General features: G+C 41.0%; 1 protein-coding gene across 2 annotated transcripts in view; it reads left to right on the forward strand.

Annotated features, from left to right (window-relative positions):
• LOC106650258 (protein eva-1 homolog C) overlaps nt 1-22,899 on the forward strand; it is a 122,016-nt gene that overhangs the window by 59,169 nt on the left and 39,948 nt on the right. For both annotated transcript variants that reach the window (XM_023460507.1, XM_014368184.2), the window contains exon 2: nt 21,123-21,337. In XM_023460507.1, coding sequence (XP_023316275.1) covers nt 21,123-21,337 — 215 coding nt within the window. The remainder of the gene's footprint in view (nt 1-21,122; nt 21,338-22,899) is intronic.

The raw sequence follows: 22,899 nt of genomic DNA on the forward strand, positions 1-22,899 counted from the left end.
CTTGCATATATTCCACAATATGCACTGCACTCGACGAAGCGGCGATGATTTTTTTTTTTGGATGTTATTCTGCTTCGAGTCGAGTCGGTATAGTGATTATAGCTAGATCAGCTGGCTACGATCGATCAAAAAAATTAAGCTAGCCAAAATGAACAATCTTCACTAGCTTTCGATCTTTTCAATTATTCACGTACAGCTATATACTTACTGAGATAGCTACTGTTATATATATGTGCGAGCAAGACCTCTACTTTAACTTCCCCTTTCTGGTCTCGTATGCGGACTTATTTTTGGCGGCGAGATCTTCTCTCTCTTTCTCTCTTACTGTTTTTTTTCTCTCTTGCTCTCTTCGCTCGTACATTTATTTTGGCTCCGGCTATGCTCAAGGAATAAAGTCTCTCCTATACTCTTTACTGTCTGCTTGCGGTGCGGCTACACGACGACGATGGCAGTGCTATATATACTGCACTGCACTGCTGCGCTTATCGTGAGATCGCCGCGTGCGAGCTTTCTATCTTATACGACTGCCGCACGCTTATACAGCTTTATGCCGCACATATATAGAGATGTGGAGCCAAAAAGTCGACGCTCAGGTATGATACCTCTATGCGTGTAAGCTCCGAGCCTTTCTTAACAAAAAAGGCTTTGTACTTTTGATGAGCTCGCGCAGGCGCGCACTCGAGCTTTGCCACAATTTCCCCGGTCTCGATGACTTATTTCATTTTACAGCGCTTTCGTACTTATGAATAATGGTACATGCAGCTTTCGACGATGAAGTTTTATTTACTTTATGCCGAGAGAGCGGGGAATTTTTTTTGCTCAAGAATTAATAGATATAAGGACAGTGTGATTGTAAATTTAAACATTGTGTAAATTCTTTCGACTCGAGTGCACGAGGGAAAAATTTCGAAACTTTTTCACGACCCCTTTTATTCAATTAAGACGTTAAAATAGCCAGATTTGCAAATTAGCGTTCTTCCTGTGCGGTGTTCGCTAGATTGAATTTTCCAAAAGAGCTAATTGTATTTTTCACCTTTTGACGCGCGAAAGCGAGCTACAAAAGTAATTAGAAAACGAAAGGTTTGACTGCTCGATTGTATAAGAAAATAATTGTGCACGCGCCAGCTGTTACAAAAATTGTTATCATTGTATTTTTTTTCTTTATTCTCACATGGACGAGATCGCACCTCGCTGTAATTTGCACAATCTTGCTTTTTTCTCAAACTGTATGTAAACAAAATTAAAGCAAGCGCCCGCTCAAGCGTACGGTTTTTATGAAGAATCTCTGGGGTAATTATGAAAATGTTCTTGGAAAAAGTTTATTCCTGTAAAAAAATCCTAAACGAACGAATGAACGGACGCGACGAATGAGAGAAGAAGAAGAAGAAAAAAAAAGAAGTCCAGCAGAGAGCCAAGGATGCTATCTTATATAGTCCGAAAGCGATAGTAACGACGTCGGCAACGTCGGCGGCAGGCATTACAGTTCGCGTAAGTAGCTTCTGTTCGCTGCAGCATGCTGGGGGGATATTATCAATGACCCTCTGGAGCAGTGCACTGAACGGGAGTCTATTCTTGTTCAACGATCCGCCGCCGCTCTCGAGCAGCTACACGGCGCGTATATACTGTGTATGAAAGGAAACAAAAATATAAGAAGATAAAAAAAAGGAAGAAATCAAAGAGAGTTCATCGGTGGCGACGACGACGACGAAGACGACGGAGACGCCGCCGTTGCACAGCCAATGGGATGGGCTATACGTGGAGTGCATTGGCGCATGATGACCTGCTCAGCCTTGTGCTATGGCTACTATGCGCGCCGGGCCTAGAGCAATAGACTTTTATGTTGTTATGATGCTTATTTTCTTTCTCGTGCCGCTTGTCTCCTTCGTTTCTTAAAGAGACTCGATTATTGGATCACTTGATACACATATACAGCGTATACAGAGCTTCGCGATCGCTCTGTACTATAAACTTACAATATCCAACGTGACTCATCAAAATCGAGGCTTTGATTTACAGTCCGGGGGCTTTCACGCGCTTCAAGATCGCGTTTCTATGAGCAGACCCTGATGAGATAACGAAGCTTTAATGAAACTCGTATCTCACGCCTGGCTATTAAACAGACTCTGATGAGCTTCGATATTTTTCAATCTTGATTATGCTGCTCTTAAAAATTTTCATCCATAATTATCCCTTTAACGTCCTTATTGCCACGTGTCACTCCGATAGCGAATACCGCCTCGCATTATACCGTCGACGAATAAATCAAATGGTTCTAAATTACGCGTAACAATCGATTTAGCGATACTGTCTCGAGAAAATAGCGAAGCAGCTTGAATTTGTGGGCGTCTGTGCCTTTATAACAGATAGCTCAATGTGTTTTCCTCCTGTTTCGCGATCTTATATGCATACACGTAAACGGAATCGCGAATTATACAATAGACTCTGGAGATAGGGTTAAATCTTGTACACGCAGAGGGAAAAATGGTGACACAACGTCTACGTGTGTGCGTGCCTGTGTGTTTAAGTACGTGCAAGCGCACACATATAGCGCCTCGGCACCGAATCACGTCTCCATGAATCAGAACGAAACGCCCGTGTAGATACGTTGCCGAGGATCGAAGAAGCTCGAGCCAAAAAGTGCATTTTTTTCACGAGCTCGCGCGCGCAATGCAGCTATTCTCCCTACGGACAAAAAAAAGAGAAGAGGAAAAAGAGTAAGGGAGAAAAGAAAATGTCTTAGATATACGAGGTCGGTGCGCGCGCGAGCGAGCGAACGATCCGATTATACGCCCACGCGCGCTCGCACATACAGCCGCGACGAAGAAAATGCATCTAGAGATTCCATATGATAAACATGCATGTTTATGGATCCGAGAATCCATTTAAGATTGAAGTGCCTAACTGTGTCGCCGATGCGCTCGCCGGCGTGTATATGTACGCACGCATACACATCCAGCCGACAAGAGCTCTGAATCGATTACTCCCGGTGTATAAATAGGCAAGCAAACATTAGTAATGTATACGCATTCGTTTACGAATAGTGGTTATATATAATCAAAATAAACCCTTTGATATACTACTCGCTTGTCGCAGGCTGACTCGTTCTAGGCGGGCAATTCGCGTATATACATTCCACATACATAGATGCATACACGCACACAGACAGACAGACAGAAATAAGTGTGTACATACGTTGCACACTCGTCTACACACGGATAGCGTGTTTTCAGTAGTTGGTAATGAATTTAGTTTATGATGTGCTGTAACTCAATTAATACCTCGAACTTCTGCCTCAGCCTTAGCCCTTCCTCCTTGGTAGTAATTACGAGAGTCGAGTCGTGAAATAAAGTTATAGAAGTTCCAGTCGTTGAATTGCACAATGTGGCCGTGAGGCAGTGTGTGTTTGTCTCCGCTTGTGTATGTGTGGCAAGCTCGGAGGGTTGCGAAAAGGCAAGAAATCGAAGGAAGCTGTTTCTGCGCTGCAGCTTCGGTGCTCGGCATACATAAATGAAAAGAGAGAGAGAGGGAATACTCTTAAGCATGCAATTCTGCAAGCTAACCCTGCAGACAAGGAAGTGAGGAAGAACGACGACAAAATGTACGATTTTATGTATTTGTGTGTGTGTATGTGTATGTGTGCGCAAGAGCGCTAGGACTTAAAAAGTACGTGTGCGAGGAAGTAGACTGCGAAAAATGGGACGCGATGCGAGAGAAGAGGAAACGCGCGAATCTAGGCAAAGGCAGAGAGCTGCAATGCCGAAAAGTGAACGACTACGCGCGAAAGAAAGAGAGATAAAGAGAAAGAGAAAGAAAGAGAGAAAGAGAGAGAGCCAGGTGCCGATGGCACGAAACCAACTTCGAGTCGAATTACATTTTTTTCCTTCAAACTCCCAGATGTACTTTTTTGCCCGTACAAGACTTTGAGCTGTTAACGATAGAATTGATAGTCGAACTTTTCCGCAGTGCGATGCATTATGAAATTCGTATTGTTTGTCGTGCAAGGAATCTAAAAAGACGATCGAACACACTCAGCACCCCGAAGCATTCGAATTATATACACTATACTGTATCATAATGAGGGATCAATCTACGAAGCAGCAGCAAACGCAGTAGCCACTGCTAGGCTATGTTTACGTTCATCACCTCGTAAGAGCAATGTCATAATTAATCTAGTCGTGGAGGGCAGGTTGAACGCGTTCCAAAGCGCACGGCACACTTATCCCCTTTGCTGTTCTCCTCTGTATATACATATACGAAGGTGTACACGTTGTGGGTGGCAGCGCTCATAGACACACGTGCAAATCTCTTCCTAGCCGTGTGTGTGTGTGTGTGTCTCTCGTACTGCCATATACTCGTTGAAATTACATCGGCTGCATTCCGTCTATATATAACGAACGAACCGGTAGAGTGCGAGCGCGACGGTGTGGCACTCATACACGCGCACGGCATATGTATACATATACACACGAGGTACAGCTCTCATGTCAGTTTTGAAATGCGCTCTGTCGCTCGCGCGCGTTCCGTCTCGAAATTGGATTCGAATAGCCGCAGTCGCTCTCCTCTCTGCTTGCAGCACATATACTACAAACACACGTGTGTGCATGTAGGATATGTATGTATGAAAATCTTGACTCGTTAAACTCTGTCTCTCTCTCTCTCACTCACACACTCTCTCTCTCTCTCTCTCCTCTCCCTCGCGCAGTCTGCACATAGGCACGCGCAAGCAAGCAAGCACAGACTGAGGGAATTAAGCCCCGGCACGTCGCGTTACTGCTGCTGCATAATTGATGGGACATTCTTCATCCCCCGCAGCACAGCAACGCTGCACACTGCGCGTTACTCTGTTGCGCGCAGCACCCACCCGTTCCACTTTTGTGCGCGCGCGCGCGCGCGATCGCAGCCGATGGATGTTATTTCACCCAACAGATGTTAGAACACGATAGACAATTCCTGCAAGTTTCGGTCTATGCCTTTCTTTCTCTCTGTCTCTCTCTCTCTCTTTTTGTCTCTAGGCTGCAGACCGGCGCAAGTATATTTTACCTTATTTTCTCGGCATTCGCGCATAAATTCCTCGATATAATTCAAATCGCTAAGAAAAATTTGATGAAAAAATTACCAATTAATTCCTCCAGTTGAAGATTTTCCAATAAAATCTGTACAGAATTTTTGAAACTTCAAATTTTATACAAATTTTTTCTTACGATAATAAAAAGCTGCTTGTAATAAAGCTTAACCAGAAAACTACTTCACCCCGTGGCTACTTTTTAATAATAAAGTTATAAATTATTAAAAAGGATTTAATAAAATATTAAATGAATTCTCTTGCTTGTTTCAGGTAAGCACCGAGACAAAGAGTGAAACAAAAGTATGGCTCTCATCGTGAGTAAAGTGGACAAAATATCTTCATTTCATCTTTAGTACTAAGACATTTTTTTACAAATGATCAAGCTTAATAATACGCAGCGCAAAGTTAATATTAAAAACCGTTTATCAACGCGGCAGAAATGAAAAATGCAAGATATTTTCACGGAAGAGAAAATTTAATTCAAATTAAAAGTGTGAGGCTAGCTTTGCTCTTGAATCATTAATAAGCTTACAGTTTTGAGGCAGAAATTCTTATTACGCCCAACGAATACGAATTTTATTTTATATTTAGCCATTAAGTCTCCGATTCGTGTGTGGCGAATTATCATTTCCATTTCATCGCGGCCACGATGTATTTATGCGAAGAACAAAACTTTACGAGCATCCATAAATTCAGAGAGAAAAAAAATGTCTGATCCACTCGACACAACGAACCATGACGCGTATATTGATAATATGTATAATAAATTCAATCGGCCGATATTTCGGTCATATACCACTTTCCGGATAACTTTCCACAGCTCTCGTTCTCGTTCTCTCCATATTTCTATCTATTTATCTTCCTTTGCCTATGCTTGACATTTTTTTTCTCTTACTCCGTTCTTTTCTCTCTCGGCACTTTGCCTCCATATTAAGGCACATTGCGACGGCAAGAGTATTCGCATGTACAGTAGCAGCAGCAGCAGCGTGGGGAGGAAGATAAGAGAAAGGGAAAAATTCTTTTTTGCGCTGCGGCAATTCGATGCGCACTGCGCGGCTGCAGCGCGGCACATATCGACCAATTGCATCCAATACGTTAGAATGTTCTTCCCGCGCGTTTATTTACACCTCGTCACACACTCCAGCATGCCTCTCTCTTTTTCCATCCCCTTTTCAAGCCCGCTTTCCTTATGAGCATTGCTCCTTCTTACTTTTCTCTGTACGTAAGTATGCATGTACTCGTCGAACTTATTAGTAAATGTAACCTACCTCCCGAGTGCAAGAAAAAAAAGACTTAAGCTGAGACCAGATGATTCTGAAGTTTTTTCTCCGCCTTTTTCATTCGCATAATACGCTTCTACACACCAATGCTGTGCTCTTGCAGCGAACCAAAACTGAAAGTCTTTTGTACCGAGGATATTTAGACAAAGAGACGAAAAAACTTGTTCGTATATTAGAAGCATAAAAATTATCCTCATTTAGCGCGAAAAAAACTTGCACTATTAATAAGTACGCACATATTTCAAATTTTAATCACATATCTTCTATGAGAAGTTAATCGACTTTTTTTAGAAAAATGCGAACCTTCACTCTCGAGGATTTTAGTCGCTCACATTTAATTAAACTTTCTTCCTTTCGCACTTAATGAGCTTGTCGTTATTACTTAGCAATCAAAACGTTTAATTTTCCTTCAAAATTACGTCTCTTGCAGGGCTCGTGCGCGCGCACGCAAAGCGAGTGCTGAACCCGGCAAATTTTCCACGTCATAATTTGAAATTATATGATGTATATATATATGAGCAGTTTTTTCATATATGTACAACTTTTGTGCGGGGGGTTCTCGGATCTGCCCCAAAATTTAGTATGTTATTTGGGTATGTGAAAATAGCCTTCAGGTAAATTTTTAGCCCTCTAGGGGCCTTAGGGCCCAAATTTGGGCCCCTCGAAGGTCCAAAAATAGCCGTTTTTACCTATTTTTGCGTATTATTCAAATATTTGTAACTCGGGCACCGGTGCATATTTTTTAACTCTGAGGGTCGCATTTTTTAGGTCAAGACATGTACTTTTCGTAAAAAAATTATGTAGAGCTCGATAGACCAACCCCCGGTTATGGGGGGGCAATGAAGGGGGATGAAAAATCGCAAAATTGACGTTTTTTAGCTTTTTTTGAATTGATGCAGAAGGCGACTGGATTGACGTATTTACTTTTGCAACGTCTCATTTTAAAGGTATTTTTATTACCTTTAAATTGCCGTGCGCAGAATTAAGATTGGTTCAAAAACGACGGAGATAGAGCTGTTTAAAGGTGTCAACATTATGAAAAAAGGCGTTTTTTCGAGATTTCGATAAGCTGTAACTTTTTTCTAGTAACATGAATCTCTTTGAAATTTTATGTGAAAGTAGTTGATTACATGTAGTTTGAAGCCATGTAGGTAAGGATCTTGGTATTTGCCTCTATAACCGAAAACGAGGCCCCCGAAATCCGGCACTTTAGCCCTTATATAGGCAAAATACATGTTAAATTGGGCGGCAAAACTATTTGGTAACTCCTGAAATTATCGCAAAATAAACATAAAAAAAAAATCAAAAACCCCATATTAAACGTATTTTTCGACGAGGAATCCAATGGTAACCTCGAATTTGACCTTGAACATAACCTCTAAACTATAGCGAACCAAAATTGATTTTTCGCACGGTGACCCCCTTTTTTTATTTCAGATTTGAAAAGAGCGGAAAATTTCACGTTCAAATACATATTTCGTTTTTTTTTTCAAGGTAATTTTAAGGGCCCCACAGATCAAGAATAAACTCTTTGGCTGAGTTTAATATTAGTTTTAATGGAGCCTTCATTTTCAAACTGTGGGGCCCTTAAAATTACCTTGAAAAAAAAAACGAAATATGTATTTGAACGTGAAATTTTCCGCTCTTTTCAAATCTGAAATAAAAAAAGGGGGTCACCGTGCGAAAAATCAATTTTGGTTCGCTATAGTTTAGAGGTTATGTTCAAGGTCAAATTCGAGGTTACCATTGGATTCCTCGTCGAAAAATACGTTTAATATGGGGTTTTTGATTTTTTTTTTATGTTTATTTTGCGATAATTTCAGGAGTTACCAAATAGTTTTGCCGCCCAATTTAACATGTATTTTGCCTATATAAGGGCTAAAGTGCCGGATTTCGGGGGCCTCGTTTTCGGTTATAGAGGCAAATACCAAGATCCTTACCTACATGGCTTCAAACTACATGTAATCAACTACTTTCACATAAAATTTCAAAGAGATTCATGTTACTAGAAAAAAGTTACAGCTTATCGAAATCTCGAAAAAACGCCTTTTTTCATAATGTTGACACCTTTAAACAGCTCTATCTCCGTCGTTTTTGAACCAATCTTAATTCTGCGCACGGCAATTTAAAGGTAATAAAAATACCTTTAAAATGAGACGTTGCAAAAGTAAATACGTCAATCCAGTCGCCTTCTGCATCAATTCAAAAAAAGCTAAAAAACGTCAATTTTGCGATTTTTCATCCCCCTTCATTGCCCCCCCATAACCGGGGGTTGGTCTATCGAGCTCTACATAATTTTTTTACGAAAAGTACATGTCTTGACCTAAAAAATGCGACCCTCAGAGTTAAAAAATATGCACCGGTGCCCGAGTTACAAATATTTGAATAATACGCAAAAATAGGTAAAAACGGCTATTTTTGGACCTTCGAGGGGCCCAAATTTGGGCCCTAAGGCCCCTAGAGGGCTAAAAATTTACCTGAAGGCTATTTTCACATACCCAAATAACATACTAAATTTTGGGGCAGATCCGAGAACCCCCCGCACAAAAGTTGTACATATATGAAAAAACTGCTCATATATATCCCCAGTCAAAGTTGCAAAAGCGAATTCTGCTATGATTCGTCAGTCTTGTTTTCTTGATCAACAACGCAACAGCAGCCGCAACTTGTATAGCGGCCCGAGCAGCTATCTCGAAATTAACCCCATTATCTGCCGCTCAGATGCCGCTCCCCAGGAGGGAAAGTAAACACACACATAAATACCGACGTCCCTTGCAACGAACGAAGAACAATTTGCAAATGGTAAATTTCAGTCGGTTATACCGACTGAAAGTGGGGGGTTTCGGGAAAATTCTTGCCACGTATCGGGTGCGATCTCCAGCTCTGCACTTTACACTCGTCGGGAACAATAGCCTCCTGGAGCTAAGAGACGAATGAGTATACATCTGCGGAAGTCACATCGCGTCCAAGAGCACTGTTGTCCTTTCCTCGAAGCGCCCCCTTACTCCCTCTCACTCTCTCTATCTCTCTCCGACTGGAAATGTTCCCACGCGAACTATTACCTTGAATAGTTTCTCGGCAGCTCCTTAGAATCTTGAGCCGCAGTGTTAGCGCGCGCGCGCGCGTGTGCGAGGCGTCCTTAGCAGTAGATCTGTCAAATGCAGTTGCCGAGCGTCTAAGCGCGGAATGATGTACATGTGTGTGTGTGTGTGTGTGTGTGTGTGTGTGTGTGGCGCGCAGTGTATGCCGCCCCTGGTGGTTTTCTCTCATCAGCCCGGCTAATTCATATGCAACAGACTCTTGGTTTACGCGCGATATGTGTATGTACCGAGCGTACGTATACGCGTGCTCACGCACGAATACGCAGAAGGTTTAATTTTAATTAAGCCGATCCATATGCGTTTTACCAACGCGCGCAAATCTTTTCTCGCATTCTCCCCCTCCTCTCTCTAATTATATGCGAACGTTACTCTAGTTCTTATACTAGCAGTATACATACCAAGTTTTCTTACGATATATATTTTAACCTTAATGACATCACCTCATAAATCCCATTTAAGTGTGCTACAGAGTCTGCTATTAGCACTGCTGAATTACACATACAGATACCGACGGCGTAACTTTCGTTATCAATTAAATATTAATCAAACGTTATACCAACACATTTGCCAAACGGGCCCCCCGTTAGTGAGGCGGAAAATTAAAGGGTAATGTTGCATCAAAGTATGATCTCTCTCGATACCATTCCACGCGCACACGTCGGGTATATATACGTATCTGCGCGTGTTTAGTGCACCGACAGAGTTTTCAGATAATGCCTCGCTCTAGCTATACCTGTGAAATAATAATCACGGTGATAATAATTTAATAGCTATATAATTGGCTTTTGCCTGCTTCAAACCCGCTCAAAGCCGCAAAATCTTCTCCCTTGAATTTAGAAATGCCACAGGATTCCTGAGTGCGCATTGGATTTTGGAACGAATGTACTTTAGTGCTCGCTAAAAAAAAGGCATAATGCAGCTGTTAAATAAATTTCTATGCGCAAATTCATAACTCCCAAGGCTGTTAAGCGATCAAAGATCCAGGAAAAAATTTCATCTAAATGCAGCTTGCGCGGCCGTCTTGGTATTATTCTTCTTTCGGAAAACGTGAACTATTTCGTATTATTTCTTTTTTTTTTAACTTTATCAATTCATCTATTGATAAAAAAAGCCGGCTCGCGAGAGAAATTGAGAGAAAGAGAGAGGGAAGAGAGAATGAGGAAAGTGAAAAAGAAAGAGAAAGAAAGAACTCTTATTTGTAAGTATGAGAAATGAACGCGTTGGCGAAAACTCGGCAAACATCCAAGTTATCAGTTTTATATACTCACTGTGAAGCACAAATTTAGGAAACTTAACGGATTCGTCTTTTCTTTTCTAGCTACGCGAACTATTAAAAACGATATTTTTCACTTTTATTGTAAAATAAGACTAAAGTTTTTACATTTTGTTATTGTCAAGAATGATCGGAATTAGAAGCAATTAAGCAGTCATCTCGAAATTGTTTCGAAAACAAGCGGAAATTGATACACAGCTACGCGCGATCATTATTTATCCAGCCATTTGCTTGAGTCGAGTCAACTCGCGAAACCGCAAGTAGTTTCGTTTGCTCTCGAAACGTCACGCACTCTCTCTCCCTCTTGTAAATGTTTCTCTCCGAGCTTTGCCCATCTCTTGGTTTCGCTATCTTACGTTTGCACACTGTTTCCTACTCTGCGCTGTTTATTTTCTTTATGCACTCGTGTATACTTGCCAGAAATAGCATTTTTTCGATTCGCCTCTTTTTTTAATTTCGCACGTCGACTCGCTGACTGCGCAGCCTGCCACATGCTACGTGAAATTATAAACAATTCAAGAGCTGTTAAAGTATTGTTTACCCGTAACACGCCTTGCATGACAAACTTGCATTTTTACACACTTTAATAGCTCCTCCAGATGTGTTTACACGATGAAATAACCATCGCCAATGTTCATCGTTTGCAGATGTTTTTAGACATGTGCCATCGGCCATAAGCTTTTTCTTCCGCGTCTAACGTATGCGAAGCAAACAAATTTTCCAGAAAATTATGTCGGCAGGTCAGAAGGTATACGTGTCAAGAGCCACTGGAACTAACGAAAAGACCTGGGCATTTAGCGTTTGACCTTAAGACTGTGCTTTAAGCCTTTATTAGTGCAAGAAGATTCTCAACGGTTGGCTTTGTTCCACGCCGACGAAACAGTCTTTTAATCACTTTTTTAAATTATTTAGAAATCCAGAAACAATTGAAACATTTCTAGATTTTGATAGCTTTTCATTAAATGTAATTTATAATTCAGATCTAGGAACGTATACATCTATTTCATTCGAATCTAAGAAACAAGCGCATACGAAGGACATTGTGGGATCGATGCAAATCGTTTGTACCCGCAAGTATTTAAGATTCCATTGGGTAATTGAATTCCTCCTGTCAATTCTCCTTGCTCAAATTAAATTGTTTCGACGTTTGACAAGTTCATATTATAATTTAGTAATTCATTTAAATTATTATTCTGTTTGATGAATAAAATTTAACTAAATTAATTACTGAATATCGAAAATGTTTGAGCGGAAATAAAATCATCGAGTGTTTCGAGGTACATTTTTCATGACGATACATGTCCTGATATGCTGTAGTAATAATCAAATTACAATCCAATTTTGATTTTCAAAAATTTATTTTATATCGGAGCTGTTTCCGATCAATTTTTCAGGCGAACCTCGTACAAAGCGCATTTACAGAATCCAGTGAAAATACCGCGTCAATACCTTCATCAATTTTTTTTCGCTCACGCGTATGATTGGTAGTGCAGCCATGCGTAAATGCAGTACGTGCCGTATCCAAATAACTAATATTCAATTTCTCCAGCAAAGACATTTAAATTGTTTGCCGTCCTCGGCTCGACGCTGTCCGATCTCACTTTTTAATGTACATGCGTATAGCGACACATTTGCACTCGCGCGACAGAGAAGCGTTAAACAAACACCATTTTCCATCTCATATGTTTATACAACAAAGCAGTGACATTAAAATTTCTCTGTGGACAAAGCTTAGAGAGAGCGAGGGATAGAGAAAAAACGCGCACCACTGGGTGGCGGCACGAGTTAAGTTTATGGACTCTGGTCCGAATAAGCGCCCGGCAAATTGCTTCGCAAAGTCCAAAAAGTATGCGCAGCCGCGCGCAAGCTCGACCCTTTTAAAAGGCTTTTTGCGTAATGAAGAGACGCTCAGTCGTCGCCAGCGTCGTTGTGTAGAGCGACGAAATAAGCGCCCACCGAGAATTGCTGCAGCTGCAGCTATTGCTACTTGCTGCAGTAGTACCGAGGCTCACTCGAGAAAGAGTGAGAGAGAGAGAGAGAGAGAGAGTCAGGAAGCAGGTCCGCCCAGCCACGAAACGAGGACAAAGCTTGTCTTCCTCCGCACTCGCTCGCAAGCTCTTACCTATCTGTATGTTATGTATACCTATACATCCAATGCAAAGCGAAATGATGGATCGTGTGCTGTTGGCAAAATTGACTTCTCTTTCCTTCTTGAGAGAGGGTACTCGAGGGATATGGAGGTTTTTTTTATTTTCTGGCCCCCTTCAGCTCGCGCTGGATTTGAGTTGGGCTTTCGAAAGATTTAGCAAAGGTATCCTTGATGGAATAATAAAACGAGATATGATATAATCATTGAATAACATTGATTCTTCTTTCTGCCTCGCTTGTTGAAATATATAACCACTCGACTAATGTCGTGAAAAATTTAAATATTTACATTAACTGGATTACGGCTTTGCGAACGTCATAATATTTAAAGTAGCTCGTTAAGGTGGTAAAAACGTCCTCCTTTTTTTCCTCTCTCTCTCTCTCTCTCTCTCTCTCTCTTCAACGTTAAATATTCCCACAGTTGACGCTGCAATAATAGAAGCTTATAAACGCGTATAAGCCTTATCAGAGGGCCACCATCGAATTCATTCGGTATTACGTGGATGATAATAAAAGAATTGAAAAAAAGAAATGGCAAAAACATATATACTACAACATACAGAGACACATGTACGACTGTGTCGTAATCTCAACTCTCGCACTATGCACGGGGCTTGGGGTGGCGCATATTTTCCGGAACGCGTAAAACCAAGTGCTGCAGCGGCGGCAGCAGCCCAGCTAAAATGAAAAGAGAGTCTCTCTCGCCTCGAGAGAGATAAAAGCTGCCGGAGAATTGGCGCTCGACATGTCTCTCTCTCTCTCTCTCTCTCTCTCTCTCTCTCTTTTGCATATTACGCGTGTAGCGCTCGTGTGGCACATGGCTAGGCGTGTACAGCCCCAGGACATCCGGGATGGTCCTCTTCCCGAGTTCAAGTTGTCGAAGCCGCTTGCCAAGTTTCGCCGATTTCGTAAAGTTAAGTATCTATTACTCTTTATACTACACGGGGATAAGTACCATTGACCTTTTCCTCCATTATATACACTGCAACGACAGCAACGACGACGACGACGACGATGGCAAGAGTTGGTGCGCCGCGACGGTCCCTGAATCGATAAATGAGCAGTATACGCCAGACTGGAGCAGAGGATTTATCGAGCGCGACTGGACAAACACGTAGCATTTAATTGTTCGAAACTTGGAGTAATGAATAGGCCAGCGATGCACCAGCGAAAAAAAAGACATTTCTATGTAAAATTTCGTTGGGCCGATAATTGGTTTTTCTCCCTCAAAGTAAAGCCATAACGCGAACGATAGATCGGTGCGTATACGGAATTAAACAGTGATATTCCTTCGGAATTGGGAAAAGAGAAAAATATTCCAATACATCGTAGAGAAACGGAAAAGTTTTCGTTCAAAGCGAGGAAATGCGGCATAAAAAGTAATAGAGTAGCATAGGTAGTCGTAAAGGTAAAATGTTCTTTTGCCTTTCTGAGTGCATGTGTGCCTGATATATAGATACAACAAGAGCATAAACCGATTGTCTGACTCTTTTGCTCTCTTTGGGGCGCTCCAGGCGTGAAAATAGTTGAGTTTATTGAGTGCGGTTAATCTAGAAAAACGTCGACAACTGCGATTAGGGTTATTTGTTCAGACTTTAATCCTGTGTACACGATACAGCTCGTAATGGCCAGGCCGGATAAATGTTTTGCGCCGCTCGCTTGTAGCGGCTATTTTTTTATTTCTCTAAATTTCAAACTTCGCCCTCGTTTTGTAATGCACTTCGGTATGCGTGTATCTATTTCATCGAAAAATACACATGCAAGAAAAAGCGAGAGAGAGAGAGAGAGAGAGAGAGAGAGAGAGAGAGAGAGAGAGAGAGAAAACTTCGAATACACGAGCGCGTGTAAAAACTTTTCAGAAATTCGTCGAAGCGAGAAACCCTGAACTGGAATATCCTTTACGTTTCACTGATTTTTGATCGAAAGCATCCCAATGCGTGGGCAGACATACTTATACGCCCGCATGTACACGCATCAGTCTGTCCATATGAATATATATTTTATCAAAGTTTTTTTGTACAAGGCAATCCCTGTCTTGGCTTGTAGCGGGATGCCTTTGACTCGATAGATAGAGAAAAAATACGTACACTCACGTAACATGGCCAGGATAGGGTACAACATCGCTCGTCTTTTCAGACACGTGAATCGCTGCCAACTTTTCGTCCATGTCAGAGTATACGCTCTGGCTCTCGAGCTTTATACTACCACGGGACATGTAGCCAGGGAAAGTTTGGTCGCGTCGTACACTTACGCCCGGCTATACGAGCTGTTAGTCATTCACTGCCAGATCTTCGCGTGAAGCATGTATAGGAGAGTAGAACGTCCTTTTCGATAGCAAACTAGCGCGAAAAATGATCATTTTTCATCTCTTTTTTTCTAATCGAAACTACTTGAGGAATAGAGGAGAGAATCGATTTTGAAATTAAAAGTTTCACTCGAAAAAAATTTTTTTTTCTCGCAGTTGCACCTTTTCTCATTTTACCGTCACTCGAGTCATATTGCTTTGTCGTCATCATTTTGGTCTGTGTAAATTAAAAAATTTAGCTTCAGCACTGCTCGTACATCAAGTTTAGAGTACGCGCGCACATCGAATTATACAAGCAGCGCTTATCCTCTCGAAAGCTTAGCATATTAAAAAAGCTCAGGTACCGTGAAATGAATAAAAACTCTCATGTTCACAAGAAAATATTTTTAAAAAAAGTGTACCTATCACCAGCGCTATATACGCCTTCATTCTAACAATTACGTCAATGAGACGTAAAAAGGGCTTGATCGGCTCTGATAATCGCGAATATACACTCGATTGCTCCTATATACGCGCAAACATACGTGCACACACACCCACACAGAGTGAGTCGATGTAAATCAGAGTTAATCGCACCCGTAGGAGAAGATAAAGATGCCCCTACCCTGTTCTGGGCTCGTGTATTCTTGAATCTGCTGCTGCTGTCGGTGAACTGCTACTCGCCCTTTTCTGCACAGCTGCTATATATACGATAGACGTTGCAGAATGCAGCATAAAGTAGCGTTGAGCCGAAGCAGCAAACACGTTTCGGTCGAAAGAGAATTATCGATACCTACACCTCTTTTCTGCCCTATATGCTGCTCCGCCGATGCTCGGCTCCAGCGAATGTAACGCCCTCGTGTTTTCTTTTGTTTTGCCCTCCTGGAGCCGTTTTAGTAGCCTATTACTTTTCGGCTTTCTCCTTCAACTTTTGGCGCGCGAGGTACTTTATCTTGAAAAATTGTGATTAGTTACGCAAAGCGCCAACTTCAGTTTATCTTTGCTGCCGCGCGTTTTTCCGTAATTTACCCCCTTTTTTTCGGCGAGGATAAAACAATTCGTGTTCGCGTGTGCGTGAGGGCGTCATAAAATTCCGGGGGTAGCTTTCGCCGTCTGGCCATCGCGGCCGCAATCGCGAAACAAAAACTTCATCTGAGAGAGAGAAGCTGAACCGGGCGTGAGAGTAGGAGAATACAAAAAAAAGTGAACGAGAGAGAAGCTGCAACAAGGCATATAATAATACCTGCACGCTACAGCTTAAACTTTCATCAATCTTCTCGCTAAAGAGAAAACGTTGTTTTCCCTCCGCACGACTTGATTTCTTACTTGAAGTGCGCCGAGTAATTTATTTGCACACGGGCGCGCAGCACCTTTTCGCTCGCTTCCAGTAGTTCGAGCTCGTAGCTGTAGCACAATACACCGCGCGCTCCAAGATTCCAAGAGCGTATAAATATTAGCATTGCTTATAGCGACGACTGCTGAATATACTCGCGCTCGATGCACACGTTCATACACTACGTACGCACTTTCGTATATATATATTCATAAAGCCCGAGCCGTTACATTTATACGATACGCATGTCTCTCTCTCTCTCTCTTTCTATGTACTCGAGTGTTGTGTATGTGTGTGGCAGTCGTCTAAGCACGTTTTACGAGACATAAACGCAACGTGCGTATAGACACTTGCCGTTTTGATGCAGATTTGCGCTCGTGAACTAAAAGAGGCCAAGATATACCCCCCTCGCGCATATACATAGACTTTTCGAAGTCACGCGATGCACCCCGCGCGCTCGCGTCCGTGTATACGAGCTGCGAAGTCTGAAGTTTCCGCGCGTAAACTTTATTCCTCGCGCTCGCGCACACGAGAGAGAAGGAGAGAGAAGGAGAGAGAATAATACCAAGTCAAATTTTAACACCCCTAGCGGCATCGTAAGTTTTACAGAAGGATGAAAACAGATAAAGACTGCGCGAGCTCGTGCGCGCGCGCGCGGTCACAATAGCCGGAGATTTTTCCTCGATCTGAGTGTGCGATTTTTTTTTATGCACTAGCTTTTTGCCTCATACATATTCCAAGTAGCTCTGGTGGTGGTATTGTAAGGCAAAATTGATGCGTCGATGATTAGGGGATTTTTCGACCCGCTTCGCGTACTATACTGCGCGCAGAGAGTGCGAATCGAAAAAGTTACGTAATAAAAACGACGCAGAGCGCGGCGCGTGCAGCGCGCGAGCTTTGAATACAATAACTGCGATACGTGATATAATTCCGCAGGCGGAGACGACATGCGTGTTTGGCACGTCGCGAGCTATAACTCGCCAATAAAATCGTCTCGCGTAAAAAAAAACTCGAACAGTTCTTTTGTCGTCTATACTCGATGAATACGTGTGCTCGTGCGACGAGAGTGTGTATATTCTCAACGTCTCGCGTAATCATCATTACGAACGGAGCAGCAGCAGCAGCAGCATCGATCTATAGTCTTTCATAAATTGCATACCATATATATACCGAGTTCTATGCCAGAGATGACTCTCGTCTATCCCTATTCCTTGCTTTCTACGCTTGATATTTCTCAAATGATTGCCATTAACCTCGATTCCCTCTGGAGCTCTCTTTTTTCATAAATAATACGACGCGTCGTATTATCGCAAAGGCAAAAAAGGACGTATAAGAGATGTGTGGTCCTTTACGTCATGTGCGCGCCTGTGTGCGTGCTTGTGTGTACGATATAACCATAAGGTCTATCCAACAAGTCTGACCCCGCACTGCCGTTACTACTGACGCTCTAAAAAGACCTTTGAGACACACATCTAACTGATGTATAACTGCCGAGCGCGTATATAAACTTACCGATTGAACGAAAAGAAAAACGAGCTGCTTCTCGTCTCTGGATATGTGTACGTATATATCTGTATGTGTGTATGTGTTCGTGAAAAAGAGTAAAGTCGTCGCAGTAGTAGCCGGAAGGAGTCTTGAGGAAAAGAAGTAAGATGTCGTCGTCGTTCTCGATGTCCCGTAACTTTTCCACAACGTCGCTCTCGATCTTCGTGCACATACACACACACACACACACACACACACACACACACTAACACACACACTCGTACTATATGTAGCCACTGCTACACTGCTCCGGGTGTAACGAGCGTGAATAGAAAGAGAAAGAAAAAAAGTCCGAGAAAGAGAGGAACGGGGAAATAATCGTCTCTACCCCCGACCAACTATAGGTATACCAGCTGAATGTCAATTTTTAACGGGCGTACAGGGCGTGTCGCCATGTGATAGCGCAGCTCTCTATATCGGCGTGCACACACACACACATACATGGACGAGGAGCGCGCGTTAGACCTCCGACACACAGATGCACCAAGCTCGAGTTATGTATAGGTATAGCCATAGCCAGGCTGCAGCCAGAGAGCTTGCTTGCAGCCGGGGGTTTTGCCAGTGGTAAAGAAGATTTCGACTGCAATTGAATTTCGTTTCTTTTTCTTCCCTCTCTCTCGCTCTTTTTTTCTTTATCTTGTCTTGAAAATACAAGAAAACTTGAGGGAGGGCTTGTATATATACGTGGATATATGGGATCATGGCACACGTGGCTAAAATGTTTGTTGCTATCTTGAGTTTCTCATATTGCCAGTGCAAGCGAGTTCGATGTTGTTCTACTTTGGATGATACTGCCGCGTTGCCGATACTTTTTTGCAAGCGACAGGGCTCTAACCGACTTGGATCAAGTAATTTCGTTCGATGATCTTTTTTAGCTACGAGTTCATATAGCTGCATTTTTTGGGATGATATTTGATCCCTCGTCTCGATCGATTTCACTCCCCTTCTATCAAGGTTGACACACCGTGGCAACAAATATACATTTGTGAATAGCCGATTGTTAATTTTAAAAAGAGTTTTTTCTTTCAACTTTCACAGCAATCACTATAAGAGTAGAAGTAGTAGTATAGTAGTAAGAAACAATCTCTGTAGAATCTTAAAACTCTCTTTTACATTGAATGAGATAAATAAACGTAATAACCGAGTCATCATGACGATCAGTAGCAGCAACACAGCAGCAACAACAGCAGTAGCGCAATTTGTTGTCGTTTTTTTTCTGTGAAACGCTGCTCCATTGTATTTCATCGCTATACACAAGTTTCTTTATTCGCCGATCTAATCGACGCTTGCGCTCCAGCGAGTCTTGGACGTTCGTTAAACAGTCTCTTGGAATGTTTTCCGTTTTATTCTCTCTCCTTCCCTCCTCTCTCTCTCTCTCACTCTTGGGTGAGCTTTTATCCTCTACTGCGGTTCAAGAGCTTTTGTAAGACTCCTTAATCGCGTTCCAAGTTGTTTTGTTACTTTACTACGGTAACCTTCTTTATTTTTCTCGACACTGTTTGCCTGTATACATATCTCCCGAAGAGAAGCTCCGAGTGTTATTTTTTTCTTCCTTTTTTTTGTATACTCGTTATTGTAAAACTCGTAAGTATTTTACACTAGGATGAGTTAACGTTCGTTTACAAACGAGCTTATGTACCTCGGAAATTTTGTATTACGTTTTATTTTAATGATCGAATTAAGAAAATTATTCCTTTCTGAATAATATTCCTCTTTGTTAGAGTCATCAAAATAATCAATGCAACTTTATTAATGAATTATTTTAATATTCATGAGGATTTACCAATCATAATGTTATTTATATGACATACGAGTAAATTAGTTTTTATTGACGATGAAACGGAATACACAACTAAATTCGTGCATTTTCTCGTGTGGAATTCGGGCAAACTTTGATAAAAGTTTGTTCGGTGTACACACGCACACACATGCATCTAAAGCCATTAGTTTCTCTCCGATCTTTCAGACCTTTTTTATTCATTTGCATTGCGGTTTATCGTAAATAACGCGTACACGCTCCTGTGCCAGGAGAGCGACCAGCCACGTGTGCTGTACGACGCTTATTTTTGTGTATATATGTGTGTATGCACATGTATATACGATTAAAAATTACCATACCAACATCGTAAATTATGAACTCAACATTAGTTTGTTGCGGAGGTCTTGTGTACGTATCTGAAAAGTTTCGGAGGAGAGGAAATCCCTTGATGTGTGATTTTTCAAAAACAAGGATGGAAGCCAGAGATGTGAACATTTTACTGAATAAATAACGCAGGGCACTGTGGCGCACGAGTGCGTTATCGCAATTGTTATTAATTTTTCGTGTTCGTGGGCCCTTCGCGATCATTTTTCTTTTTTTTGACAAGTTGTATCCGATTGTTTATGTATCAACCGCTTGAAACAATTAATTTACAATACAAATATCTTTTTTGATTTTTTTGTGTTTATTTTAAGAAAAACTCTATGTTTTAGTTTGTTTTATTCACAGAAAAAAGTACCGTTAAAATAAAAGTATTAAAAATATGAACTTACGTTTAATTTATATGTTAAAAAAATATATACTAATGAATTCATATTTTTCTGTTTCATGATATGCTTGCTGACAATTGCAACGACTGGTGAACGGATGTGTTGAACAATTTTTGATCTGACCACAATAAATTTCACTGGAACTTTTCGATGGCATCGATAAACTCTTCAATCAAAAACAAACTTCGATCTCTTTTCATGATTTTTTTCGTCTCATTATTTCGTATTTCAATATTATTTAAAATATCCGCAACAATGGCTTACATTTACGACATATTTTTCACAATCAATCCGTTGGATTTTTAAATAATTTTCAATCCGTGCAACGTATCCAACGCAACGCTTGTATTGTAATTGGCGTTGTATTTTTTCCTATACTTCATCCTCTTGCTACGCGTCAAATCAATACATTTTCTACGCTCGACATTCACGTTGCTCTCTGGAAAAAATAAAAATTAAAACTTGACCATTCGTTATAAACTGACTTTTCTGCATTATCCTTGATTCATTCGTGACTATTGTCGCTTGTTGGATTGAAAAAAATAAACTCACTCACGTACGCAGCTCTGCTATCGGGTACGTTAAAGACGTTTCAGCGCGCCTCGTGTAACGAGGAATTGATGACGCTCAAGTGCCCAATCGGTACGGCCATACTGGTGACGGTGGCTCGTTACGGTCGAGCGAGCCTCGACAGCGGAACTGGCAAGTGCAGCACCACCGACCCCATGATCAGCGATAATCTACTAAACACGACTTGTCTTTGGCCAGCTGGATTACAGGTAAGCTTGTCTTTTCACACTAAAATTTCCTCTAGTTGTATCATATCGGTGAGAATATGAGCATTGACGGGATGCCTTTATTTACGAATAAAAATACTCAAACAGGGTCCAAATATACTTACTGAAAGATTGTTTTAGAAAATAACAATGTCAGAGGCTAAAAGCTTAAAGGACTGATGAATTTTGAGGGCAAGCAGCTTCTTAGCTTAGCTATTTATTTAGCTATTTAGCTTAGCAGCAAAATAGATCGATTTTTTCTTTATTCTTCTTTAATAATATACGTTTAAAATCCAATTGCTTTTCTTTCTCTAACCGATCGCATTTGTATTCAGCTTGCAAATTCCTCAAATGACATTACGTCGCATCGCATCATGAGGCACAAAAGGGCTATAATCTAAAAATTGTCCGTTAATTTCACGGATCGATAGCATGCGGCATTTTGTAAGAAATAATAAAATAAGAAAAAGGAAAGGGAGTTGGAATAGTTCTTCTTTCTGCGACGACTAAAGCATTTTTGAACTTTTTATCAAAGAAATCTCATATAGGTAGCAGGTAGCGAGCAAAGCACCCGCAGTTTCTGGTAATGTGGTTTCGCATTCCGCCAGTTGATGCTATCGTTTTTCGACGGTCCGGTTCACCCTTTTCTTCCTGCTAGTTCTCTTAAAATGTAGTCTTTTATGTTTGATCATTGCTGTTTCTGTAATTCAAAGGCTGTATGTATAAGAATGCAATCATTTTAGATGGTTGAAACTTTTTCGGCATTTTTAACAATTGAAAAATCAATCGGGTTTGAACGAGTAATATTTATGCAAAATCGTATTGAGAATATAATAGTTTTCTAATGTTACTTGCTACTATACTACTTGAATATTACTTGCTTCAATATTAGAAATTACTATTACCTTGCTTTGTTAAACTCTATACTCTGCATTCTATTTTATAATTGTGGTATGTATTAATTGCCTGTACCCTTATTAGTACCCAATACACATTAATATACATGATTTTGATAAGTCAACTCATACATCAACAAATATATGACAAGAAATCGATATTCGTTTTGGTGCTATTGATTGATGTAATAAATTAATATACCGCACATTGCGTTTATTAAAAATTAATAGGAAAATCATGCATTTATTTAAAATCGAATTAATAGGAAAAAAGATTTTGGTTACAACCAAAAGTATTACGCTAATATCGTAAAATTATTTTCAAAATGTGGCGCTATATATTCAAGCAAACGGTAGAACAGAAATCGTTGAAAAGCAATGTATTCAATACTCATACCTGTCCACGGCTTGCTTGTTATTACTTTGTTATCAAAAGACTAAATCCAATAGGTTCGAGTTCCTTTTGCTTACTTTTCGCCTTTCTTTCATAATCTTCAACTAATCTTCGCGTAATACCCACCTGCACGCGTCGACTTGAAAGGTGCCTTTTGCTCGATTCATTCTGAACCCAAATGAAACTGTAAGATTAACGCTTCGTGATATGGCTGCCGAACACGCGCTGCATAATCTTCTTCGCGAATACGTAGGCCTATTACCAGCTGCTATATT

The sequence above is a fragment of the Trichogramma pretiosum genome, unplaced genomic scaffold (assembly GCF_000599845.2).
Source record: "Trichogramma pretiosum strain Unisexual culture from Peru unplaced genomic scaffold, Tpre_2.0 scaffold5, whole genome shotgun sequence".
NCBI lineage: Eukaryota > Metazoa > Arthropoda > Insecta > Hymenoptera > Trichogrammatidae > Trichogramma > Trichogramma pretiosum.